Source organism: Chrysemys picta, chromosome 1 (genome assembly GCF_011386835.1).
Source record: "Chrysemys picta bellii isolate R12L10 chromosome 1, ASM1138683v2, whole genome shotgun sequence".
Classification (NCBI taxonomy): Eukaryota; Metazoa; Chordata; order Testudines; family Emydidae; genus Chrysemys; species Chrysemys picta.
Genome location: NC_088791.1, coordinates 229,422,987 through 229,441,841, shown reverse-complemented (window position 1 = coordinate 229,441,841; position 18,855 = coordinate 229,422,987). Strand labels below are relative to the sequence as shown.

General features: G+C 40.0%; 1 protein-coding gene across 3 annotated transcripts in view; it reads right to left on the bottom strand.

The window, feature by feature from the left end:
* PRKX (protein kinase cAMP-dependent X-linked catalytic subunit) overlaps nt 1-18,855 on the bottom strand; it is a 127,417-nt gene that overhangs the window by 24,551 nt on the left and 84,011 nt on the right. For 2 of the 3 annotated variants that reach the window (XM_065580743.1, XM_065580742.1), the window contains exons 4-6: nt 12,530-12,649; nt 5,979-6,074; nt 1,535-1,592 (exon numbers count right to left, since the gene is read on the bottom strand). In XM_065580743.1, the coding sequence (XP_065436815.1) occupies nt 1,535-1,592; nt 5,979-6,074; nt 12,530-12,649 (274 nt within the window). Of the gene's footprint in view, nt 1-1,534; nt 1,593-3,735; nt 3,895-5,978; nt 6,075-12,529; nt 12,650-18,855 lie in introns of all 3 variants that reach the window. The other variant, XR_010597661.1, reaches the window with a different exon arrangement.

Here is an 18,855-nt window from a genome sequence, read left to right as displayed (position 1 = left end):
AAAGAGTTCCACAGGTTGACTGCGCGTGTATGAATAAATACTTCATTTTGTTTGTTTTAAACCTGCTGCCTATTAATTTCATTTGGTAACCCCTAGTTCTTGTGTTATGAGAAAGAGTAAATAACACTTTATTTACTTTCTCCACACCAGTCATAATTTTAGAGACCTCTATTATATCCCCACTTAGTCATCTCTTTTCCAAGTTGATAAGTCCCAGTCCTATTAATCTCTCCTCATATAGAAGCTGTTCCATGCCCCTAATACTTTTATTGCCCTTTTCTGAACCTTTTCCAATTCCAATATATGTTTTTTGAGATGGGACGACCACATTTGCACGCAGTATTCAAAATGTGGGCATACCATGGATTTATATAGAGGCAATATGAAGAAAATGGGCGGAAGAATCTTTCCTTTTGAAAAGAGGGATCCACATCCATGATGAGATTTAGAATAGTAGAAAAATGGTAACAAAGGACATTTTATTGGACATCTATATGCTTGAATGTTGCAGGTTACCTAGGTGGGCAGCTGAGAGTACACATTTAAATCTACAGGAATTTCTAGGATGCTCACATCTCAATATCAGATTTTTATTCCACATAAACATGAAACAGGATATGAAGTTATTAGGATCACACCTTGATGTGATTTTCTATCCTTGTTCTATATTTAGAGAGTATGCTGTACAACGTGTACATAAACATACACACACCTCTCTTCTTCAGAGAAGCTGCACATTTACCTCCTTATGGACATGGTATTAAATTAATTCCACAACAGAATGTTGACAAGTAGGGGATCTGGGATCTACTGCTTGTGAATTATCACTGTAACAAGAATGCTGATACCATTTCCTTTGACTGTGGGGGTGCCACAACATTACAGGAGAAACCATTTAAACTGAAAAAACAAAACAAAAAAAAACACTTTCCAAATGAAGCCAATTTAGTATTGGGTACCTTCGCCTGCAAAGAAAACATCTTTTTAACATGTACTAGTTGTAGTAATTTTCCAAATTTTAGTAACATTAAAACAAAACAGCTTGAAAATATTTAAAATATTTTAACACTCAGAGTCATTTGCACGCTTACACACACAGTTGCAGGATGAGGTTGTTCCGCGGGGCGGGGGAGGGGGGATCATTAAAACTGGCCAAGGAAATAGAATTTCAGAGGAAAGGAGTGCATCTGAACAAAGTGCTAGATGGCAGCCCATTGCAGTAGATCACTCCATCACATACATACACCTCCCCCACTTCTTCCTCACTAATGTTTTCTCTTTTGCTTACATTAAACTGAAAGTATGGTGCAATTATATATTCAACACCAGTAACAGCAATTAAATGTAACAGAGGTACTCTTGTAAAGTTTAAGACAAAAATTAATTACAGCATTCATCCAACATTCAGAACACAAAAACGTAACTTAATATTTTTCATATGCTAATTCAGATGTTCAGTCCTAAGTAACACAACAGAAGCACAAGTGGACCTCAAAATTCACGTGTATATTTAAAAACATATTTAAACACTAACCTTCATATTTCCCAATCGCCTTGTCCTGTCAACCACTAGAAGCTTCTTAATAAGGTCCCTGTAACAGAGGAAACATTTGTCATGGTTTTATTTCATTAGGATATGCATGCTACAAACCACTGAAAGCACTTTTATTTTACCAGCATAAACATTGTGTGTGTTTTAACAATTCACGTTTTTCCTATTTCAGAACATTTACATTCAAAGGGTTCAAGACTGGTATGAAAACAGGTAATCTGTCTCAGAGGAACAGAGGTGAATCTCTCTATAGAGTGTAGTTTCTTAAGAAAAGATTTGGGATACAAGTTCCTTGCCTGAAATGTCTAACCTTCCCCTTTGCATTTTGTTAGGCATTCAAAATCTCAAGTCAAAACTGAACTTCCTTCAGAACATGTTTTTAGACTAGACCTTATAGCAAATTAAAAAAGATATATTTTTCAATCGTTCGGTTTTAGCCAAGAATATATTTAATTCTACCTCAGTTAAAAACAGAGAAAATGTGGAACAGCAAGTTCTCTGTTTAAAATATAGTAGGGACTAGCTTGCATTCAGAAGTCCTCCATAGAAAATGAAATGTATACTTTGAAACTAACGTCGTTTTATGAGCTTTGCATAAAGCTAAATTCAACTTTTTAAAAGCTGAGACAACACTTAGAAAAATCAAAAGTATTATGTAAATACATTTGTAAGTACTAGGTTAACAACAAAATCAAGGATCCCATTTTGTTTTGTTATTCCAGTGTAAATCCAGAATAACTCCATTAAGGCCTGGTCTACACAAATCATCTTACGTTGACCTAACTACAACCTTGTCCTGCCAATATAAGTGCCCTACTATACCAACATAACTATTCCACCTCCATGAGAGGTGCATGGCTTATGTTGGTGTAGTTAGGGAGATGCCATCTTACATCTTCTGTTGGCTGTCTTAATTTCACGGCTCCGTGCTGGAGCTGTGAAATTGACAAGAAAGCCAAGCATTTAAAGTCCGGCTGTCCCTAAGTAGCTGCTCCCAGCCAGGCTGCTGCCCGGAGGTTCCTCTCTTTGGGAGGTGAGGAGCTCAGAAGGCTGCCCCCCACTCCCAGCCAGTAGCGGGGCACCAAGAGCTGGGGGTGGGGCGGAAGGGAGCTGTGCTCCCAGCAGGAGCACCCGAAGAAGTGGGCTGTAGTCCACGAAAGCTTATGCTCTAATAAATTTGTTAGTCTCTAAGGTGCCACAAGTACTCCTGTTCTTCTTTTTTCCCAGCAGGGAGCGGCATGGAGGGCTCAGCACCTCAGACAGTGGAAGCGCTCTTGGTGAGGACGTACACTACCAACAGAAGGTGGGTAGTAATTACTGCGGTGGCTGTAAGTTGACCTAACATAGGTTGACTTAGGGCATGTCTACACTAGAGCCCTAAGGCAGTGAAATTACCCTGGATATACACAGGTATTACAGAGAAATTCAGCAACAAATTTCTACAGTGAATTACATGTTCTCTCAATGGCTATATGCTTAATTATCTACAACTTATCCTCTTCAATAAAAGCCAAGTAACAGTTTTGTATGTTCCACAATAATCAATGTCTAAGACAAAACATACAGCTTAGCCATCTTCGCTGTTTTGCAGCCTAAAGAAGAAAGAGGTGCTACTGCAATCTTCCTTGTATGACGGGACTTCAAAACAGGAGTTCCTCAGAGAAAGATTGTGGAAAAAAAAATCAGATCCATATTTATCTAACCCAGCAAATAAATATAGTTTTTTTCCTTTGAGAAACCTAGAAATCTTAGTTTGGGGCATATTGAAAATGGTGAACTGAATAATAAATTTGCTAAACAGCTTGAAAACTGTCATATATGGCAGAGCAAATATTTCTGAAACTCAATGGAAAAAAAACCCACTCAGCTGCCAGCTATACGGGAATACAAACGTGACATTGGAAGGAGATTTCCTAATCTCCCGTAAACATTTCAGCCAGTAAATGGCTGGATTTAGATTCAGTCATTTGTAGTCATTCCTGAAGGAATTTCTTCTCCTCCCAGGGCATCCCAGAGGACACTTAAGGATGAGTGAGGGAGGAGGAGAAATTTAACCATTATTGTTCTAAACAAAGAGACACCCTTTCAAATAGAAGAGTGAAAAGTAATTCAAATTAGAAATGAAGGGCCAGATCTATTGCTGGATCCCACTGGGTTAGAAACAAGTTTGTGTAGTCGCTTACTGTGTCATTTATATCAGCATTGTGTTATTTAATTGATGACTCTTAGCAGAGTAAGTTGTAGAGCTCTTCTTTTGACTGCTCCTCAAACAAGCCTTGGAAATGCAGAAAATACACAGCTGAGACAGGAACTGACTCAATGATGTTGAGTTGTCACTGAAGCTGTGAAAGTACGTTGCATTCAAAGAGAAGGAGTATCCAAATTAACATCTGCATTAAGAAACAGTGTAGTGCTTCCTTAATGTCCTACTTTATACACAGGATTAAAAAGTCAAGTGTTCTAACAGTTCATTACATATAGTGTTGAATTCAAGTAGGTGCCGATATCCTAGATCAGACCTGCTCAATAATAATTATTTAGACTGCAATGGCACCCCCATTGTTATGCATTTCCAAAACACAAGAGAGGACATCTTCGCCCTGAAGAGTTTACCCAAAAAACCAAAACCACACACCACACACTTTTCAAAACAGAGTGGTCAGGGAGGTGACTGACACACCTATTAGTAGTTCTATTTTTCAATGGGGAACAGGGTGGGCAGGGGACAGCTACAGACAAATACCTTAAAACCAAGGGATTATTAGATGGCAAAATTCTTGTAATTTGTGTCAGAAGTGGTTCTTGAGTACAGATTTGAACTAGAAAAGGATAATGGTCAGGGCATGAAAGTTCAGGAAAGGCATTTCACATGTAGGGGATGGGAAGGAATAAAGCACAGACTGTTGCGGGAAAGTCAGATAAACTGGCAACAAGGATGACATCAGAGGCAGAGTGAAAAGCGATGTGAAAAAAGACTAGGTTAGAAGTAGAAAAGGCAGAGAGTTATGCAGGGCCTTACTGGCAGTAACACGAAACTTGAACTTGAAAGAGTGGAAGAGGAGAAAGTGGTGTGGCATAGTCAGATCAACAGTCTACAAAAGCAGCTGTTTTCTCTAAGGATTATAGGGAATGGTATGGGCATCAAGTGGGAAAGATAAAAAGAGGCTGCAGTATCAAAGGTGACATATCAAAGCCTTGTCAAGAGTCTTTAATGGCTAGACATTATGGAAATGTTGTGGAGAAAGAATTATTTGGGCACAACCTGGATGTGGGGGGGGGGGGGGGGGGGGAGGGAGGGAGAGGAGAGGAAGAGATATGTCAAAAATGAAAGAATAGGGGTTGAGTTCATAGTAAAAAAAATAGGGAGGTCTGTTTAAGTTGATGGTGAGAAGTCAAGGAGGAGATGTCAAAGAGGTAGGATGAAATATAGAATTGGATAGTGGGAAACAGGTTAGGAGTGAAGTGATAGATTGGTGAGTCAACAGTATAAAGAAACACTAGATGAGCTCATCCAAAAAGATGTAAAAGGAAAGAACTGGGGTGAAGAACAGAGCCATGTGCAACCCCCTCTCCCCCGAAGGTGGGGAGGAAGGAGGAAGATTACCCATCAAGAAAGACATTACAAAAATACCTAAAGAAGTAGAAGGAGAACCAGGAAAAGAGAGAGTATTCAAAGGGTATGATACCTAAAGTAGCCTAACTGCTCATTAATGGCCATCTTTCTCAACTTACAATAGAACTTGGATACACTTGGTGAGTGCGGTGACTAGAATGTCTTTCATGGCATCAGAATTTACCGGATGATACAAGTCAGTGATTATGAGTCAGTGTGACTGAGAAATACAAACAGATGCTGACAGTACCCTATGTTTAATTGCTTTTCATCACGATGGCCTAGTTATCAATGACAAAGAAACCAACTTTGTACTGTTCACCTTCTGGCCATGTATCCGGAAATTACTGCAGACAGCACATGCGGAGATGTGTACTCTTTGTTGAGAAGGATTGTATTAAAACAAAATGGACGAGAAGAGGAAACTGCAGGAAACTGGTAGCAGCAGCAGCAGCATTTCGAGGGCAGCCACTGTTCAGAATATGTACAAGTATGGGATACTAGGATCAGTCAGCATAAGCACATATAATAAGCTGATGCATGCTCATGAAATCTGCTGATACAGCTTTAATAATGGTCTTGTGAGAAGCCTTGTGCTTGAAGGGGCATTCACAGGAGATGGGAGAGAGAAACATTTAAATTATATTAAATAGGTTTTCACTTTGATTTCAGGACTAAATTTAGTCCAATATATTTTGCAACAAAGCGTTTTAAAATACCGCAAAAAGGTATCCTCCTATGCAGATCCTTTCAAACTATGCTAAAGAGATAATTAAAAATAAACATTTTAGTGATGAAAGCCAGTATACTTACTTCACATACAAATCCAAATGTCTGGGGAAATCTATTTTGCCAGCAAGAATCTTCTGATATATACCAAATGGGTTGTCATCAAAAAATGGAGGAAACCTATTTGAATTAAACAACCAAAACACAGCTTTCTTTAGTCATCTGCAAAAATGTATAATGGTATTATGTTGAAGTAATTTATCTGCTGAGCAGATTGTTAGGTACATAGTTATTCTGTATGCCCGAGGCATTGCGTATTGAAATCAGGGTTAACCACACCTCTGTAACCCAATTAAGATCGCTATTCTGCAAAACATAGAATGTACAGAAAATATTCAGAATATATGAAAATTTAAATACTGAGAACTATTTTTAATATTACAACAGAAAGGTCAGTCACATATAGTGAGGGAAGATTTCCCTTAGAAAGTCTGTGCTTTGGCTTCTTCCCTATTGGTGAAATTTGAGAGCATTCACCAAAACCAGTTCTTCCCTTCTAGTCTGAACACTACTGACTTTCCCTTTACCTTGGCTGCCAATTCCAGAATTAATTATGAAAGTGTAGTTCCTTACCTTTAAAAGACAATATAAAAATAAGGAGCCAGTTGCCTCTTTTTTTTTTTTTTTTTTTGCTGCACCTCTTGCAACAACTAAGAATTTGTATCCTCTCTTGGGGTTCTCTTTCTATAGGCTGACAGTATTTGCTCACCAGAAAGGATACATGTATCACTGTGGAAATATATCACTTCAGTAGATTTAATAAACTGAATTCTGGACTCCATACATTTCCTGGAATACTGGACATCCACCTTCCTAAAAGTTACCCAGGGGAATCTTTTTTATCAGAAGAAGCTACTGTGTAACTACTGCTCTTACAGCCACCACCCATACATGGAATGTGGTGTCACTGTTAGCAATGCTTATGCTTCTAAAATTGAAAAGGGTTGCAGCTCCTCATCTTCACTGGTGTCAAGGCTGTAGGGGGAAAAAGCACCACCACTATTTTTTACTTTACATCGAGTCTTTAGTAGTGTAATGCCTTATGTAGACTAGGAAGAAGGCTGGTGTTTTTAATGTATTGGCTAAAATGTTTAAAGAAGTGCTGAATAAAACCATGTTAAATCCTATCTACATTAGGTTCTAACACATTTAAAAGTTAGTTTCGTCCCTACTGTGTTAACACACTTAGCTCCTTTTTTTAAATGTGTACATTAGGTGCTAATTCTTTACAAACACTTGGTAGTCTAGACAAGACCTTAGTGCCAGAACAATAAACATTTTCCTCCTACATGACTTTTTTTTCTGAAGCCTTGTGTTTTTGTTTTTTTAATTTAGTCTCTTGTTCCATAATTACTGTATGTCAGGTAGATACTAACTGGACAGTTGTTACAATATACCAGATTGTAACTTCATGTAACAAGTACAGTAACTGGATTAACATACCTCATACACTGTAGTTACCAAACCACAGTCACAGGCAACAACCAAGTTCAGAGTTTCCCTAGATGCTGTTTGAGTGTCCAAGAAAACAACAAACAACAACAACAAAAAACTGCCATACCTTCACCAAAGAAAACAACTAAAATATTTTTGGTAAGAACAGACAAGAGGGTGGAACTTTTTTTTTTTTTATTCCCCTCCATAAAGGGAAAAGTAACAATAAACCTTGTTTGGATGATCTCACCATGAAATAGTGGAGCTATTTGTCCGGGAAATTTCAGAACATACAATCACAAGTTTTTCTGAAGTCTAAGGTCCAGATTTTTAAAGGTATTTAGGCACAGCTATACTCTGATTTAGGAACCTAAGTCTCATTTTCAAAAGTAATTTAAGTACTTCAGTGTCCAGATGTCAGTGGGATTTAGGCTTCAAAGTGCCAAACTGTCTTTTAAAAATGTGCCTAAATATCTTTAAAAATCTGGGCCTAAATTCCTATCTCAGACAACTACAAGAAAGAACAAGGTAGCAAGCGAGGGTATCAAATTTTGGTTGTGCTCAGTTTATTCCCCCCATATATAGCAGAGAGATTGAATGGATGTCCTGTTTCTTATTTAGGACAGCCTATAGAATTGTGTTGCATCTGCGTAATATTTTTATTCATCCAAATGATACTAAACTCTAAACTTTCCATTTTGTATTTATGATTAAGATTCATAATCCTATTTTTGACTTGGTGCATGCATTATAAAAAAATGAATTTTATGCAAGAAGATTTTTTTGATGGAAGTTACTTCCATCTTATTTCTGATTGGATTCTCTCCCATGGAAAAGCCCAGGTGAGACATTGAGAAATATGATAGGGAATGAATGAGTCTAACAATCAATACAAGTTATTACACTGCCACAAATTAAAAATGCAATTTCTTTCTGAAAAAGTATGCCATTCAAATCTAATTGTAACTGCTACATAGGACAGATATGTACTCCATCAGTTGCTTAGAGAGCTTCTGGAGCAGAAAGCAATGCTGACATCTGGATTCTATTCAGTAAAATGATAATATTGGAATGCAAATTTGTGCTTCAATAATTCTCTACTGTTGACAATTGCAGACACATTTTATAAACAGTACGCTATTGCTGGAGTATACATTTGTTTTCTCTTCCAAAGACTTAATTGCTTAACACAGCTTTGCCCTCTAACATTAATCTCAGAGAAAAACCAAAATGGCAGCATCTTGGAAGACTGGTCCTATTTATAAAATGCTAAATGTTCAGTTATGGTTAGAAAGCACTCCACTATACTGTGTTCATTTTATAGGATACTACTCTAATCAGACATGAATAATCCCTATGACTAGCAGTGGAGCAGGGATTTTGTTTGTGACTATATATATCCACTTTTATTCAACTCCTACATATCAAATATATTCCCAGAGGCGGAGTTCTTCATCTATTCTTGACAATACTGACATCTCAGAGATATTGACATGGGGAATATTACATGCAACCATATTTTGCATGAAAGGAAAATCTGATAGCACCCAAGTGGAACTAGTAAAAGAAAACAAAAGAAAGACTAAGCAACATATGATAGGACATTCAGCAACTTTTAAGAAGGTTAGTATGTTTTCCTTGAAAAGCTTGTTAGCCTTTAAAAAAAACTGCAAAACAAAAACCTCAATATAGTTATCTGATGAATGTCCCTAATAAGTTTAAAGGAGCACAGACAGCAAAGTTAAATGGGATACTACACCAACTTGAAATTAGTCATTAAAAAAAGATGCAGAAATCCCACCTGCCCCGAGTGTCCATCAAATTTGTGATTTTACAAACATCTCCCCCTTCATTTTTAAGTTCCTCTCCCCTGTTGCTGTGTTAAAGACTCATACAAACATAAGAAAAATCAGCAAAATTGATGAGTTATCAAATGTATAAATTGAAAAAAAAATCTCTATTCTTTTTCAGCTACTGTAATCTAGCTGTGACCTGTCACAATAATAGATTAAAAAAAAATCCAGATTTTTTTTTTTTAATTAATGTTGACCATGTCCCTTCACAGTGTAGGCCTGGCTAGAATTTGAACCCACTGTTCACCTGGAGTTCTCATTGCTTCTGGATACCCCAACAGCCACAGACATGGTAGGCACCCTTTTCCATCTACAGCTGACAAGCAGGCTGTGTCCCTTCTGTCATGTTCAGACTTTGTTATGGTGATTCACATCTTCGTGATCTCCAGGCTTGACCACTGTAATAATTCTCTAACTATTAATGAAGCTGCCAATCTTTAAAAAAAAAAAAGCGACAGTTGACTTAGAACACAGTAGTACTGTCTGCTTAGGAACGAAGGCTGACAAAAGTACATCCCCTGGAGTGCTCTCCTCACTGCCTCCCTATGGAATACCATGTCAAATTCAATGTTTCAGTCTTAAACTTCAAAGTCACATAAGGGGTAGGTCAAATTTCCTGGGGACTGCCTGACCTTGCTTCATTATGACTTCCCATGGCTTCTGTGTTCCACTATGTGCAGGAGTCAGAACTTTCTGCACAACTGCTTCACAAATCTGGAGTTAAGTCCCAGAAGATATTAAAATGACTACAAATCACACTGATTTCAGATGAAAATTCCAAGCCCACTTTAAATCACCATTTCATCATGGATATTTTTAGTAAAAGTCATGGACAGGTCGCGGGCAATAAAGAAAAATTCAAAGAAGCTGTCCCTGACTTACTAAAAATATCCATGACAAAATATTAGCCTTAATGATAGGTGTGTTGTGGTGCTGAAAATTTCTGTAGAAAGACAGTTGTAAACCACTCTCTATGTTGACTGATTCATGGGATGGCACTGAAAACAATCTCAGAGGATTAAATATGGATTTTGTCACTAAAAAGGTACAATAGAAGCATCTGCCCCTCCTCGCCATAAAAAAAGGATAACAAATCCAAGTGCTGATAGCTGTAGGAAAAAAGAACGGTAGATAACTTACTGCCCTGTCTATTTAGGTAAGCTCCAGTATCATGTAGAGCTACACTATAAAAACAACCCATAATTCATGCCAATATCCCTTCATTAAAAGAAGAATTTTCATTTGGCGACATTCTGATGACATGACTACAGATCGACACATCTAACTTGTTAAATAACCAATATTTGACATTAGGCAGAACAGGTATCACCTACGTCTGTTAAAGGATAGGCAGGGTTTGAATCCTGACGTTTTAAGATTCCACCATGAAGACACGGCAGTTGGTGTGACGTGCCTTGCCCTACTATACCAGGTTGTGTACAGGAGGGTCCTAGACCAATGTCTTAGTTTGGATTTTCTTCAATTTTTTTTTTCGGGGGTGGGGTGGGGGGCTGGAGGAGGACATCTTTGGAATGGAAGTATGAGATAAGATTTTGTCTCCTAAAAAGTTGAAAAACAACCTGTTTAAAGTCTCAGAAGAGAGTGGTAGGTCAGATACTCGGTGGGTTGTCTTGCTGCCACAGGCAGTAAATGGGAAATGAGAGAGGGTTATAGCCATTCTACTCTTCATACCCTTGTACAGGAGCACAAAGATGCACAAGACACATGTGCGGCCCAAAGAGATATCCTTTTATACTGCTGTATGGCAGCATTAGTGATAAAATTCCATCAGTCCTCTTTTTTTATTCCAGTACACTTTCAGCAGACATGCAGTGCACATGCAAAGAAAGATATAGTTTTTAAAAAATTTTTGAAGTCTTTATATATAATATACAACAGGGGTCGGCAACGTTCGGCCGCGGCTTCTTGCCACCCCCATTGGCCCGGGACGGCGAACTGTGGCCAATGGGGGCCGCGATCGGCCGAATCTGCCGTGTCAGCAGGTAAATAAAACTGGCCCGGCCCGCCAGGGTGCTTACCCTGGCGAGCCGCGTGCCGAACATTGCCGACCCCTGATATACAAGTAAATACTCAATTGGGCTTTTATTTTCAGTATAATCAAATAGCTGAAACAGGAAGAACTATATTAATTTTCCTTTTTTATTTTTCATTTTAAAAATTACATTGATTAAAAACCTGACAACATACAAGTTTCAATTTCCCTCCTTAATATTTAACTCAAATACTTAAATGAATGTATTTGTAATATCAAGAAATCTTTCTTTAGTGGCAAAGATTTTAAGTGTGTCTTCTGAGAACACTGCCATCTAGTGAATCCCAAAATATTGCTGGAAATAAAGTTTATAAGCATATGAACTCAAGAAAGAATCCCTGGATAGCTTTTGCTTTTTTACCCCTCTCCTTCTCCTGCACCTTTTTGGAATTTACTGTACTAGTAATAAACTTTTCGTTCAAAGAAATAAAGCACCATAACAGAGTGCACAAAATGAAATAATGCAGAATCTGTTTTCCAATTGCCATGTTCCAACTTCCATAAGACAGGAGAGGTTTTTGATATAGTTGTTAAAGTCTCAGCCTTAAAGTTATACCAGGCTCTTTAGAGCCAACTAGTAGCCTTTCTCTGCACAAGAACAGTCCATGCACAAAATCTAAACTTCTGTAAAAAAACCCTAAGCCTCCAACTGAAATATAAGTTAGAGTGAGAGGGTAGAAAATAATGAAGTTTGATCACACCGCCTTTTTTTTTTTTTTTAAAGGAAAAAGAGAAATGTGTTTAAATATATAAATATATTTTCTTAATTCTTGAACCGTAAATCAGGTGAGTTACCCTTTATGAAGCTTGCTCACTTCTCTTCAAAGAATTGCCAAACAGACAAGTTACAGTGCTAGTTTGCAGTTCACTCAACCTTTGAGAAAGGGATAATTGATTATTAAATGAATATATTATGGAGGTTCAAACTGAACTCCATGATGGGAGAATATAGAATTGCAGAATTTTGAGCACAATATTTTCAACTGTAAACTGGGATCTTGCTTCAGAATCTCCAGTCAGGTTACTGGGAGTTGTATGGCTAAATTAGTTTGCATTCTTAATTGGGTACATCTTTGCAGTCTCTCTCATAGGCTCTTAATTCTTTTCTTCACAGTAAGACAAGATAATCTAATTAGTAATAGACTTAACATATACCCAAAAATTTCAAACTTGTTATTCAGAATACTGAAATAGAGTGAATGTTATGTACTTAGTATCACCGGAGAGACACTTACCCCGACAGCATCTCAAATATCAAAATTCCTAGAGCCCACCAGTCCACCGCTCTTCCATGACCTTTACTCTGTATCACTTCTGGCGCAAGGTATTCTGGTGTGCCACACAGCGTCCATGTTCTAAGAGAAACGAACCAACAAAAACAACATCTAAACTTTCACTTACTGTTTTAAAGGGCTGGATTGAAACTATAAATAAAATTAATACTATAGGCACACTAATGTTTGGAACAGTCAAGTCCACAAAGCTCTAAATGTATATTACAAGTGGTAAGTCAAGAATATTGCTGTTTTTAATAATTTCATACAAAGTCAGAAAAAGGGCATTGTAATTATCTACTCTGAACTCCTATAACAGAGGTATAGGGAAGTGAAATGACTTGCTCAGGGTCACATAGGAGGTTAGTGATAAAGATAGGAATAGAAACCAGGTTTCCTGATTCCCAGTACAGTGCTCTATTCACTAGACCAGTGGTCACCAATCCGTTGATTGCAATCGACTGGTCGATCCTGGAGCCTTGGCCAGTCGATCGTGATCTCTGGGGCTAAAAATCCGGTGGTGCAGGGGGCTCAGGCAGGCTCCCTGCCTGCTGTGGCCCCATGCTGCTCCCGGAAGTGGCTGGCTGCTGGCACATCTCTGCGGCCCACCCATGTCGCTCCCATTGATTGGTTCCCGGGCAACGTAAGCAATGGGGGCAGCGCTTGCAGGCACAGGCAGCGCAAAGATACCCACTCCCCCCCCGCTCTCTCCCCAGGGGCCGCAAGCAGAGATGTGCCAGCAGCCGGCTGCTTCTGGGAGCGGCATGGGGCCCACAGCAGGCAGGCAGCCTGCCTGAGCCCTCTGCGCCGCTGATCAGGAGCCACCTGTGGTAAACGCCTCCCAGCTGGAGCCTGCACCCCCGCCTGCACCCAAACCCCCAGCTGAAGATTTTTAGAATCATGTTGTTCATTCTATTTATCCATTCATATTCCTATGTTTGCATCTTCTTTTCACGTTACGAAATTTCCAATATTTATAATTAGAATTTAACATTGAGTATAAACATTATATTTTGTAAGAAAAAAGGCAGAGAAATAGGCAAAATAAATAAATAATCAGTAAGTGCACAGCTTTCATCTAATCCTGGAGACTGCATCCACCCTGCCAGTTTACCCCACAAAGCTTGTAGCTCATATGGAAATGAAACTTTTGTTATCTTCTCAAAAGCTGAAATCCTTCAAACTAGCTTAAATATGCCGGTGAATAAATAACTTTTTAGACAATTTAAAATTACGTTCCTTATAGTGCATTGTAGTCCTGGGTCTGAGTCACCTGTACAATGAGGGCACTTTTGATCAGTCATGAATATTATTAGTAATACTAAGAATAGTAATAGTAGTAACTTCAGCATCATGCAAGGAGGCATTTATGTAATGCTGCTAAAACCTCCAGTAAGCTACTGCCATTGAGAAAACCCACCTTGAATCTGCTGATTCAGTGTTTAACTTTGTACTCTGATCTCTGCTAGTCATCAGTGCACTACAACCCTACCCCTGTGGCTATTTAAGGTTCCCTACATGTGTCTGGAAATGACAACTTTCAGCAGAATCCCAGCCCTCCCCTTTAATAGGATTACCATAAGTCCGGATTTTCCCGGACATGTCCGGCTTTTTGCTCCTCAAATCCCCACCCAGGAGGAACTGCCAAAAACCCGAACATGTCCGGGAAAATACTCCGAGCTTTGTTTTGCCGGCATCCCTGCCCCAGTCCCCTGCTTACCTTAGAGCGGCTCCAGCAGGCTGCGAGCTGCAGGCGGATTCTCCCGCGGCGACGGCGGCTGCTGCTGCTCCCCCCAGACACCTCAGCTTTGTGTAGCTGAAGAGCCGAGCTGCCCGAGTGCTACAGGCGTCACGGTTTGTCGGGCAGCCCCCAGACCTCCAGACCCTGCGCCCCCGGCCAGGCGCTTCCCCTCCTGGGCTCCGGCTGCATTGGGGAAACACCTGGCCGGGTGCGCAGGGTCTGGAGGCTGCGCCCGGCAAACCGTGAAGCCGGGTAATGCTTGAGCAGCTGTTTTGCATGGCTGGGAGGGAGGAGGGGAAATATGGGGTGCTCAGGGGAGGGGGCGGGGCCAGAGCCCCGTGGAGGGTCCTCTTTTTTTAATGTTTAAATATGGTAACCCTACCTTTAAACACATCTGAAGGACTCATGCCAGAACTCCCACCCATACCCCGCATCCTGTCCCACACCACAACCCCACTGCCCCAGCCCAGAGCCCCTTCCTGCATGTAAACTCCCTCCCAGAGCCCTCACCCCCTCCCGCATCCCAATCCCCTGCACCAGCCCAGAGCCCGCTCCTGCACCCAAACTCCCTTTCAGAACCTGCAGCTCTCATCCTCTCCTGCACCCCAACAGTCTGGAGCCCCCTCCTGCACCCAAACTCCCTCCCAGGGCTTGCACCCCTCACTCCTGCACCCCAACCCCCTCCCCCAGGCTCAGCCATGCACACCCCACAGTTCAGAATGCTACACTGATTTGCAACGATCCTGGAAGGATTTTGGATCTATAAACCACAAATGATACTAATAAAAAGTAAAACTCATGAAATGTCCAGTGGATTCTATGAGATTGGGTGCAGGGGTCATATGGTCACACTGTACCCTAAACTCCCTCCCAGAGCTTGCACCCCTCACTCCTGCACCCCAATCCCCTGCCCCAGGCTCAGCCCGGAGGCCCCTCCCACACTCCGAACCCCTCGGCCCTAGCGCAGAGCCTGCACCTCCTTCCGCACCCCAACCCCTTGCCCCAGCCTAGTGAAAGTGAGTGAAGGTGGGGGAGAGCAAGTAACGGAGGGAGGGGGGAATGGAGTGAGCCTCGGGGAAGGGGCCAGGTAGATCCTGGGTTGGTCTTAAGTTCAAAAAGTGATCTTGTGCGTAAAAAGATTGGAGACTAGACTATACGGCTTTGAACTTTGTTCCAATCTAAAAATCAATAGGGATCCATCAAACTTGTGTTTGATTACTTTTTAAAGCTCAAGTATCAGAGGGGTAGCCGTGTTAGTCTGAATCTGTAAAAAGCAACAGAGGGTCCTGTGGCACCTTTGAGACTAACAGAAGTATTGGGAGCATGAGCTTTCGTGGGTAAGAACCTCACTTCTTCAGATGCAAGTCTTGCATCTGAAGAAGTGAGGTTCTTACCCACGAAAGCTCATTCTCCCAATACTTCTGTTAGTTTCAAAGGTGCCACAGGACCCTCTGTTGCTTTTTAAAGCTCAGTTTGCTTAGAAATATTTATTGTTGCATATCTTCTCTCCACAGATACACAGCTCCGCTAAAATTTAAACTCTCTGTAATGTAATTCAAGCAAACACTTGTATTATACTATATTACATATACACACAGATTTAACTATCTGCTTTGACTCAGGGCTCATTTATTGTTTTGGCAGGATACATTTCTAGCCATTCAAAATTTATCTTTACTATCCAAAGTTAACATTCCTTAATAACAGTGCTTAAGTGGTAATTCAGTTGTCTATGCTATATACAATAGATAACTAATTGTTGTAATGAACTAGAATATGAACTGTTCTCTGTGAAACATCTGTGGTGCATCTCTTTCAGAGTTTCATTGGCTTCACTATCTTGAGATTCTTTTTAAGTGTGAAGATAAAAATCCTGTTTTCATATTTGAAGACCTGCACTTCCCTGAAATTAATTAGTCAAAAGATAAAGCATTAAAGAATATTCTTGAGTTGAAATGGGAAAGGGGGGCATCTCCATCACAGAAGAGGTATATAGAGTTTACTCCTTGTCAAATTTTGACAAAAGTACTCCTAGAATGAATGAAAAAAATCATTTCAAAGCTTTGTATCCCACCACTATAACTGCGTTTGAAATTTAAAACAACAACACCCCCCCCCCCCCATAAATTGGCTATGTCTCAGGGAGGGGGGAAAACCGTATTTTAAAAGTCAGGCCTGAGATTTTAAATTGGGTGTTTATTAGAAATAAAAAGGCTGTTGAGGCAATCCTTTAAAAGAGGATTCCTACTGTAGGAGTTTAAGTTTGTTAATGTTTTAAATGTGACAAAAGTTAAAGATGTTTTGCTCCAACAGAACTGTCAGAATACATTTTCAAATACACTCCTCTACATGCCCAGCATTTCTTGAAACTGTTCATTAGCCTGAAGACACTCCTTCAGTTTTTACCATAAGAAGCTTGGGGTATTATTTTTAAAATTTAGAAAATGTCTGATTATTAGAAAATACAATCTCACACACACAAATACCAGACACAGCACTGCTTTACACACTAGTGCCATCTAGCAGTAGCCTGACAGATGACTATAATGCATTACAAGGTATGCAATCAGTCTTAAAAAATGAAAATTTCAAAACAAATAAAAAATAGAACCATATCATTTTAGGGTTTGATTTTTCATTCACATTAATTAGTCAAGTGCTACAGACTGATCCAGATTCCAGCCTCTGACTATGGACTTTACGACAGAAAACAGTGCACATAGGAGAGCTGGAATCTTCTTGGATTCTGACCTTCACAACTTATTTGTGGCCAGATTTTTCAGATAGAAAATCCCTTATGAAATATTAGAGCATTGCTTCCAGTGCACAAAAGATTACGTATCTTACTGCTAACAATAAGATTAAAATGAGCTGTTTCCTTAATTACTTAACAGTTTAGTAATGGATAAAATTACTCAACTAGCAAAAGGAAAATTACAAGTATAGGGAAATATAATTAGAGAGTAGCTGGTCAAACACGACCATCAGGTTTTACTACTACCCAACAGGCCACCTGTTTTTACTGCTAATTTTATCACAAACTACTTATGTTAACTGATTGCCCACACACATTTGAAGGCGAGTGTGTTAACTCTTCATCATGCTGGAATCATTAGCATATCTATTTTTCCTCACAGAGCATTCTTCTGTATATACTTGTGCTTTTACCTTTTTATTTTTCTAGATTTATAAAATACATTCCACATTTCAGGAATGTAAGTAATTTTATAACATTCTCTAAAAAAATCAAGTTGCTCTGCTGAGATCAATAATAAAGTTCACCAATTTCATAAATGGCAAGTCCCTCGCCCATAAAAAGTTCTGGGAAAAGTGACCAGCTTTACAGAATATTTATTGGCCGCATGCTTCTGTTTTCTCTGAAAATAAAACTGAAGCAGAAAGAGGCAATTAAACTTTAATAGAGTAGACAAATTATTTTAAAACATTAAAAGATTTTTCATATCTTGAGTTCACAAGGTAGGAATTAAAATAAAGCAGAAAACTGAAGGAAATTGTCAGTATAGGACTGCAGCCTAAGTTTCTCCTAAGCTGCATGGCCACGCAGCAGGCTATTAGGGGCCATGCAGGCATGCAGGGGGAGAGGTGCCTCTCTCTCTGGCCCCAGCCCCGGAGCTGCCATGACTGGGGGGGGGGGGGGAAAGAGATGCCTGTCCCCCAGCCCCGGGCTACTGCAGTGAGAGAGGGCTGGGGGGAATCCTCTCTCCCTGCCACAGTTCCAGGGCAACCTGTGCCCCAAACCCCTCATCCCGGCCCCACCCCAGAGCCTGCACCCGCAGCCGAAGAACCTCCCGCCCCGGCCCTCGCACCACAACCCTCTGGCCCAGCCCTGAGCCCCTTCCTGCATCCTAACTCCCTAATCTCCAGCCCCATCTCAGAGCCCGCACACCCAGCCAGAGCCCTCAACACCCCTGCACACACCACAACTCTCTGCCCCAGTCCTGAGCCCTCTCCCACACTCCAAATATATTATATATATTGATTTCAATTATAACACAGAATACAAAGTGTACAGTGCTCACTTTATATTTAATTTTTGGATTACAAATATTTGCAATGTAAAAAACAAAAGAAATAGTATTTTTCAATTCACTGAACACAAGTACTGTAGTGCAACCTCTATCATGAAAGTTGAACTTACAAATGTAGAATTATGGGGATCAGGATTAAACAAAGACTGTGAATGGCTATCCAACTACAGAAGCAGTTTCTCCTCCCTTGGTGTTCACACCTCAACTGCTAGCAGAGCACCTCACCCACCCTGACTGAACTAACCTCGTTATCTCCATAGTGATTTATACCTGCCTCTGGAAATTTCCATTACTTGCATCTGAAGAAGTGAGGTTCTTACCCACGAAAGCTTATGCTCCCAATACTTCTGTTAGTCTTAAAGGTGCCACAGGACCCTCTGTTGCTTTTTACAGATTCATACTAACACAGCTTCCCCTCTGATACTTGATCAAAATATTTAATACATTTCAATTGGTATTCTATTGTTTAACAGTGCGAATAAAACTGCAATTAATTT